Source organism: Chanodichthys erythropterus, chromosome 2 (assembly GCF_024489055.1).
Source record: "Chanodichthys erythropterus isolate Z2021 chromosome 2, ASM2448905v1, whole genome shotgun sequence".
NCBI classification, from domain to species: domain Eukaryota; kingdom Metazoa; phylum Chordata; class Actinopteri; order Cypriniformes; family Xenocyprididae; genus Chanodichthys; species Chanodichthys erythropterus.
The window spans coordinates 39755376-39765000 of NC_090222.1; the positions used below are offsets into that span (position 1 = coordinate 39755376).

Genomic DNA, 9625 nt, shown 5'->3' on the forward strand with positions numbered 1-9625 from the left:
ATTTTTCCTACCCTCTGATTTGAACGCTTTGTTTTAAGGGGCGTGTCTGCTGTGAGACTTCAGTGGAAACGCCCACTGCTGTGATTGGCTGATGAACATTGTAGTCGATCACAGACATGTTGTTGAGATCATGAAAGCAGTGATCTCGTCATTGAAACTCACTAACGAATGCTTTCATCATAACTAACAGTGCAAACATGATGTAACTAAGAGATTCGTTGAATAAAACAGGAGTTTTGGCGCGAGTCCAGAACTGAGTCACTGATAAACTCATACTGTTTTTTTGATGACCCCTTTAAGAACCATTTTTATTCCCTAAACAAATAGAATTTGTAAATGCGCTAGATGAATGCCTTTGGCTGCTTCCTCATAGTTTTTATCAGCATTTTGCACCTTAAAGATGTACTGAAGATTTGAAATAATGGAGCAATAAGATGAATCTGTATATTTACAGTACAGTTGAGCGTTTATTAGCACTGGTGAGATTTAAAGCGCCTACACTACTGGTCAAAAGTCTGGAATTATTAAGATTTTGTAATAAAACATCTCACCAAAGCAGCATTTATTTGGTCAAAAATAAAGTAAAAACCTTAATATTACTACTGATAATAACTGATAAGACTGCAGTAATGATGCAGTAAATTCAGCTTTGATCACAGAAATAAATTACACTTTACTTTATATTCACATGGAAAACAGTTACTTTAAATTGTAATATATTTTTACAATTTTTACTGTAATTTTGAACAAATAAACACAGCCTTGGTGAGCAGAAGAGACTCTTTCAAAAACGTTTTAAAAAAATCATAGTTATTCCAAACTTTTGTCCGGCAGTGTATAAACATGTCTTCTGTTCTGAGCTGTTTTAACACTAGAACGTGTTCCCGTGTGAACAGCCCCTTGCACACGCCAGAAGATGATCGATCAAAAAGAGAAATGTAGTGAAAAGCACCACAGTGTTTCGCTCCTCAGAAAGTCAACCTAAGAATGGCTTGCTTACATTGACAGAGAATGCATTCAAACATTGAAAAATATGACAAACTTCACCTTTAAAACACTCGCAGATGAAAATGATTTTTACTGAAGTTTATGCTTGAATGGCGAGCATCATCCAATAAGCGGCTTGATCTGCAGGAGGTTTGTACGTTTAAGCGCACTGCAATGATGGGACGACGTCTGAAGGGACGTTCACACATACAGTCCTTCTATCTCACGCTGGCGGTAAAAAACAAGCTAATTTGATTAAGAACCAGATTTCTTGCCGCTACAAATGAGCAAAGAGTCGGAATATAAATCGCAGCAGCACTGAAGCATCACATCATGATTATAAATGCATGAACGGACTTCAAACGCTCATGATTTCTGACAAGGTTCTACATGCATCATTTTTTTAAAGCAGAGAAATCATACAGAACATTAACTTCATTTTGTCGACACTCTTAGAAGAAAAGGTTCTATATGGAACCTTAAAGATTCCGTCAGGGGTTCCATCATGGAGTCACTTTATGGATTTAGTTTTACTTTATTTGAATTCAAGTTTAATTCCAATTAAATTTATGAATTAAGCAGCTTGTAAGCATATAGTAGTGTGCAAAAGTGACCCTACAAGTTTGATTAAACCATCAAAATAGAAATATTTTGATGAAATATTTTATATTTTTAAAATATGAGGGAAGAACAAAACATCAAACTCAGTGAAGGTATTTATCTGACAAAATCAGTTGGCAAACAACAGGGTCAAATATGGAAAAACCCAGCTGTTGGTTTAAATATTGTAATTAAATTTTAAACCCAACGGTTGGGCTTGTCCATATTTGACCCATTTTTTAGAGTGCAGGTTTTATTTTACTATGAAAAAAAAACCAACTCAAAACATAATCAGTTATTAATATTTCATTGTTTTTTCTAATATTTGCATGTGTTCATAATATAATGTTAAAATAATGTTGCATTGTTTGTCATGTTTCATTGCATTATTATCACAAATAAAGCAATCGACTCGAAGCACAACTATGCAATATGCTTATGAAATCTCTAACACATTTCTAAAGGTGCAGTTTGTAAGTTTTTGACTGTACTAAAGCATAAAAATACTATAATACATTTGCAGACATTTAGGAAACAGGCTAAGTTGTTTCTCTGAGAAACAATGCTGCAGTTATTCTACTTCGAAACATGCGTTCTCTGTCTGAATGTCTGTTTTTGTTTCAGTCTGTGTGACTCCGCCTACAGCCAATTCACCCAATAGTATTTCGACACATCGGGTTGCCAGTTGGTGGAAAACACAGCGTATTGCAGCCATTAAAACCAGCAAACAAACTGGGTCAGAGATCGCAGATACTACCAGACCTAAAGAGCCTCGGCATCCATCTGAAAAGCTGACCAGAGGCATATTAAAGGGGACATATCAAGAAAATCTGACTTTTTGTATGTTTAAGTGTTATAATTGGGTCCCCGGTGCAACTACCAACCCAGAAAACGTGAAAAAGAACAACCCAGTCGTTACTGACAATCATTTTGTCTGCGTGAGATTCTCCAGCTTTGTTGTTGTTGAGCTGTTAAAGCTCCGCCCTCTTCTGGAAAGGGGAGCAGCAGCTCATTTGCATTTAAAGGGACACACACAAAAACGGCGTGTTTTTGCAAATCACACCCAAATAGGGGCAAATTTGACAAGCTATAATAAATGATCTGTGGGGGATTTTGAGCTGAAATTTCACAGACACATTCTGGAGACACCAGAGACTTATATTACATCTTGTGAAAGGGGTGTTATAGGTCCTCTTTAAAATACAGATCAACTGCGCTCGTTCCTGTTGCGTTTCCTTAATCAATCTGGCAACCCACAAGAGTCTCAGGAGGCGTCGGGCGGGGAAACAACTCTCTCCAATATTTTGAATTTGGACTGCAGTACCCATATTAACCACTGGCTGTCAATATTACATACTGCACCTTTAAATAATATTTGAATAAAGGGTGAAGACACTTTTGGCCACTACTCACATAAAATTGAGTCAAGAACCCTACAGTTTTATACAGAACCTTTTCTTCTAAGAGCTTCTGACAATAGACGGATCGTGTTATCACATCTAATGTCTTCCCTCGCTGGCAGTCGCACGTTGACTTGTATAAAGTTAAGCATTTCTCAACTTTGTTGCGTTGGCAGCTCTCATGGATGAAGCGAATCTCTGTATGTGTGAACGCTTGCTCAATCTCACATAAAAAAAACAAAAAAAAAAACACATCTTTTTATGTTTTGCTTGCTTTTGAATACAAAACCAACACTCTCAGAGTGAGATGTATATAATATATAATTCTCCACTCGAACTGTGAAGAACATGACGTTTTCCTGCAAATCGGCGCATAGCTTTGAGCTGCTGAGTGAGTACTGAACCCAAACTGTGCTTCGAAGAGACTAAAGGAACACAAAAGTGACAGCATCAAACCCTCAAACCATTGTGCAAACCGTATTGAGATTGGGATCGAAGCGGACGACCTTTCCCTCGATGGATTTGGAACTGGTGTTGTACATGGGGTTTTCGAATGTAGCCTGACCGTTGTTGTTTTCATGCACAGAGCAGCCGGTGAACTCCGCTTTATCAGACTTCCTGCCATCAAACGAGAAGGAGAAGACCATCAGGCATCAGAATTCCATGCTTTTTCCCATCATTAATTTCATTGGAGAGATTGCACCTACCTCTGTTTATACAGATAAAACCCAAAGCCTGCAAAAATCAGGGCAAAGAAAGGCACAAGAATCGCAACGGCCACAGAGCTGCTGTTGGTTCTGGGGGGAATCTCCGGGCTCTTGGTGGACTCCATTATGTTCAGACCTGAATGAGGCATGATGGGAAATAGTCATGTTTAGTTCAGCTACTTTAATCTGAGTGATATGACTGAAAAAATCAGCATGAGTTTATAACTGTTCGAGTAAAACTTTAAGATCAGATTAAAATAAAGCTACATGATAGTGTGATTTATTTGTTGTTACATAAATGAGTGATGCACGATATTATAATTAAACTGTACTGACATTGTGATTATGGATGGAACTACGTGTCTAATAAGATGATTAGAATAATGAAAACACAATTAAGTGTTTAGCTATATACATATATTCAGGTTCTCTGTTCTATGTGTATGCAGTGTGTGTGTGTGTATTTATATATATATATATATATATATATATATATATATATATATATATATATATATATATATATATATATATACATACACACACACACACACACACACACACACACACACACATTGTATTATGTTTGAAATTATTAAAGAATTGTATAATTGTCTTAATTTACCATATTATATTATATTATATTATATTATATTATATTATATTATATTATATTATATTATATTATATTATATTATATTATATTATATATGTTTGAAATAACTATAGAATTACAGTCTTAATTTACCATTATATATAAAGCATTATATTATATATTATATTATATTATATTATATTATATTATATTATATTATATTATATTATATTATATTATATTATATTATATTATATTATATTATATTATATTATATATGTTTGAAATAACTAAAGAATTACAGTCTTAATTTACCATTATATATAAAGCATTATATTATATTATATTATATTATATTATATTATATTATATTATATTATATTATATTATATTATATTATATTATATATGTTTGAAATAACTAAAGAATTAAAGTCTTAATTTACCATTATATATAAAGCATTATATTATATTATATTATATTATATTATATTATATTATATTATATTATATTATATTATATTATATTATATTATATTATATTATATTATATTATATTATATTATAGTGGGCTAAACAGGAAATATTACACACTTAGCACTGAATTTATAGTTCTATATAATCCATACCTATAGTTAATTCATATATATATTTAAGTTTATAAAAATCTATTGTCTGTTAAAGATAAAATATTGTCTGTTTATGATATAATATATAATTTTATTTGTATCTACATATTCAGGATGTATTTAATTAGATTTGTATAATTATTTCTTGTTTTGCTGAACAAACACCTATAAATATAATTTATAACATGACTTAAATGTAGCTCACCTTGTCTCTGTAGTCCAAAAGGGCCGTAATCTCTCCCTTGTATGAAGCCTTGAAACAAGTACGTGTTTCCTTCATGGTCGGCAGAGACCTCGAGGAGAACAACAGCGCAGATGAACACCATGTTCTGTGCAATATCACAGGTACTGCTCTCTATCGCTCTCAAAATACATGTTTTCTTTCACTGTGAGGTTCAAATTGCCATAAACAGTGTTCAGTGAAGGAGTACAGCAGGGCACTACTGCACCAGAGGAGAAATACTACTCTGAAATATACAATATATTCAACCAATCTCACCACTTCTGTGCATCTATAAAGCAGGAATCAATAGTCAAATATATATATATATATATATATATATATATACGACCAAAATGAGGGGTTTGGGCATGAGCACACTCTATTTTTCATGCATTATTCGAACAGACTTGGAGTTAAATTCTGAAAGTGTAAATGTGACTTACGAAGCCGTCCATGATCAAGGTCTCGTCAGTGATGGTGCTGTAGCTGCTCTTCAGCAGAGCTCTCATGTGATGCAGACGCAGCGTCAGACGAGCCGCTCTGCTCTTGTAAACACCTGTGTGAGGATGACAAACGTGTTGCATTCAGAACACCTGCTCATTAATGCGAATGTACGCCAATTAATATTTATTATATCTACAATAACATAAAATTCAACTGATATGTTGTCACAGGTGTGTAAATATTGGCTAGTTTACAACAGCTTTGAATGTGGAGCATCCGATTAGACATTTAAAATCTGAACTATCAACTTTATATTAGTTTCAGAGTTATGTTTCAAGCTGTTTTTGCACACTTTTTTTGGTTTGTGTCCAAGTTCCAAATAAAAAGAGACAAAATTAAATGAGAGGATTTATGTAAGGAATAACTGATGATGGGGTATTGAATAGAAAAATAACACACACACACACACACACACACACACACACACACACACACACACACACACACAGGTGGCAAAGCAGCCACAACTCAAAGCGGTGTTACACCTCAGGTGTGCATTATTTTATTATTATTCAACGGACTGGAGTCAATTATTCATAAGGGCTCTGAAAGTAATAACTCCTTTCATTTCCTCCATAGGGAATTGATTTTTAACAATAACTTATAAACCATTAAAGTCAGTCCTACTGTGAGCTCAAGGTTTTTAATCGATGGTATTTGCTTCTGCTGAAGCCGTCAGCCCACATTATTTCAAATTAATCATGTTTAACAGTGGAATTCGTGGTGAAAAACTACATTACCCATGATTCTCTATAGAAAATTCCACCAATCAGAGTCAAAACAAGCTAAACGCAGCCCTTTAACCCCGCCCACTCTCGTGAAGCACTAATCAAGTCGGTTTCCCGACACTCTCAAAATACGTAAATATTTGAATTTTTAAATGAGTAGTTTTTTTGTTTCGCCATTATTTTTAATTTGATTATGCCGTTCGCAATGCTTCATGGGATTGTAGTTTTTCCCCTCACTAAAGCTGTTAAATACACAGTATTTGTCTGATTTTCAAATACATTTTTGCTTCAAATCAAACATTGTAATGTTATGATTCACTTTGTTGCTGGTTGTTTTTGGTTCATGGCTTAAAACACTTTAATACAGACTTTTTAAAATCCCTATGGGAGAAATGTTGGAAAAAAATTCTGAAAGCAACTGTGCTGAAAAAGTGGGCGGGCACTAATGCACTCTATTGCACGCCTTAGAATGTTCGTCAACCAATCAGAATCAAGCATTCAACAGCCCTGCAGTATAACCATTTTTAATTCACGGGATCTTCCAAAACAGAAGTTATCACCTGGTTATTAAATATATATATATATATATATATATATATATATATATATATATATATATATATATATATATATATATATATACACACTATCAGTCAAAAGTTTGGAAACATTACTATTTTTAATGTTTTTGAACAAAGTCTCTTATGCTCATTAAGGCTGCATTTATTTCATAATAAATACAGAAAAAACATTAATATTGTGAAATATTATTACAATTTAAAATTATGGTTTTCTATTTTAATATACTTTAAAATATAATTTATTTCTGTGATCAAAGCTGAATTTCCAGCATCATTACTCCAGTCTTCAGAAATCATTCTAATATGATGATTTGCTGCTCAGTTATTATCAATGTTGGTTTTTTGATATTGATATTTTTTCAGGATTCATTGATGAATAAAAGGTTAAAAAGCATTTATTCAAAATATAAATCTTTTCTAATAATATAAATATTTACTTTCACTTTTTATCAATTTAACACATCCGTGCTGAATAAAAGTATTAATTTCTTTCAAAAAAAAAAAAAAAAAAAAAAATTACTGACCCCAAACTTTTGAACAGAAGTGTATATTGTTAGAAAAGATTTCTATTTTAAATAAATGCTGATTTTTTTTTTTTTTTTTTTACTTTTTATTCATCAAAGAATTCTGAAAACGTATCACAGGTTATAAAATATTATTAAGCAGCACAACTGTTTTCAACATTGATAATAAATCATCATATCAGAATGATTTCTGAAGGATCATGTGACACTGAAGACTGGAGTAATGATGCTGAAAATTCAGCTTTGATCACAGGAATAAATTACACTTTACTATATATTCACATAGAAAACAGATATTATAAATGACTGAGACTGATACTGCAGTAAAAAGCAGATTTACAGTGTTTAAGAGAAGCCGAGCGAACAGTAAGTGACATTCCTCCACATCTCCTGCCACGAGCGCTTGTGTGGCCCAGGTGAGATTACACCGAGCAGAAGTGCTTATGACACGAGCTGTATGTGCAGCTTCTCACCTGACAACAGCAGCTCCGAGTGTCTGTTCGTTAGAGTCACATTGACTTTCCCCGTCGACGCGTTAAAGCTAGTGATTGTCAAAGTCATTGGCTGCTTCACTCCTTTATACTCAAACGAACCTCTCCACACGTACGTCGGCGCAAACACATCGTCAGGAACTGTAATGAGAAGATTTAATGTGTCAGATGAGGTTATGAAGCCATTTACACACCGTGTTCAGCACAATTAACACCTCAAACTCTTTCCACGGATCTCACTGTGAATGACCTCGGAGCAGAAACGACAGCGAGCTCAGACTCTTTCACAGTGAAGTGTGTACTGTACAACTCACTCCAAACACTGTTTCAACCGGAAAAAAGCTGATAAAATGCTTTTATATCTATATTTTTGACAACTGTAAGCTGCCTACAGTTAAACTAATGAACTGTAATAATCAAGGAAGAATTATTCTGAACCTGAATATATAATAATAATAATAATGTATGTGGATTTATAACAAATATTCAGATTTGTATAATTATTTCTTGTTTGGCACAAAAAATAAATAAAAAGAGAAAACATTAAATTAGATGATAATAATAATTTAATTAAAAAAAAGTATATTTACAAGATCATTAGCAATAATATTTAATTATATATTCATTAATTTATTTATCATTTAGAATTGTAATCATTTTTTATCATATTGATGTTGCTGCCATTTTATAAAGGCATTAATATCTATCTATTTATGTATTTATTTATTTATAATAGTATTCATGCTGTGTACATCATATTGCTGTTCTGCCATTTAAAAAAAAACATTAATATTTATTTATTTATTTATTTGTAATTATGATCATGTTTTGCATATCATATTGCTGTTCTGCCATTTTATAAAATCATTAATATTTATTTATCTATAATTATGATAATGTTTTGTATATATTGCTGTTGCTGCTGTTTTATAAAATAATTAATATTTATTTATTAAGTTATAATTATAATCATGTTTTGTATCTCATATTGCTGTTGCTGCCTTTTTATAAAAGCAATAATATTTATTTATTTATTATTTATTTATGCATGTATGCATGTATTTATTTATTTATAATAATGTTCATGTTTTGCATATCGTATTGCTGTTGCTGCCTTTTTATAAAAGCAATAATATTTGCTTATTTATTTATTTATTTATAATTATGATGTTTTGCATATACTGTTGTTGCTGCCGTTTTATAAAAAATATATATTTATTTATTAATTTATAATTATGATCATGTTTTTTGTATCATATTGCTGATCTGCAGTTTTATAAAAGTAATACCATTTATTTACTTATTATTTATTTATGCATGTATTTATTTATTTATTTATTTATTTATAATAATGTTCATGTTTTGCATATCATATTGCTGTTCTGCCATTTTATAAAATCATTAATATTTATTTATCTATAATTATGATAATGTTTTGTATATATTGCTGTTGCTGCTGTTTTATAAAATAATTAATATTTATTTATTAAGTTATAATTATAATCATGTTTTGTATCTCATATTGCTGTTGCTGCCTTTTTATAAAAGCAATAATATTTGCTTATTTATTTATAATTATGATCATATTTGGTATATCATATTGCTGTTGCTGCCATTTTACAAAATCATTAATATTTATTTATTTATAATTATGATA

General features: G+C 31.6%; 1 protein-coding gene across 1 annotated transcript in view; it reads right to left on the bottom strand.

Annotated features, from left to right (window-relative positions):
* Window positions 1-1890: 1890 nt before the first annotated feature.
* csmd3a (CUB and Sushi multiple domains 3a) overlaps window positions 1891-9625 on the bottom strand; it is a 389031-nt gene continuing 381296 nt past the window's right edge. The window contains exons 66-70 of the mRNA XM_067412377.1: window positions 7951-8109; window positions 5584-5696; window positions 5123-5210; window positions 3695-3830; window positions 1891-3605 (exon numbers count right to left, since the gene is read on the bottom strand). Of these exons, the coding sequence (XP_067268478.1) occupies window positions 3446-3605; window positions 3695-3830; window positions 5123-5210; window positions 5584-5696; window positions 7951-8109 (656 nt within the window). The 3' untranslated portion in view covers window positions 1891-3445. The remainder of the gene's footprint in view (window positions 3606-3694; window positions 3831-5122; window positions 5211-5583; window positions 5697-7950; window positions 8110-9625) is intronic.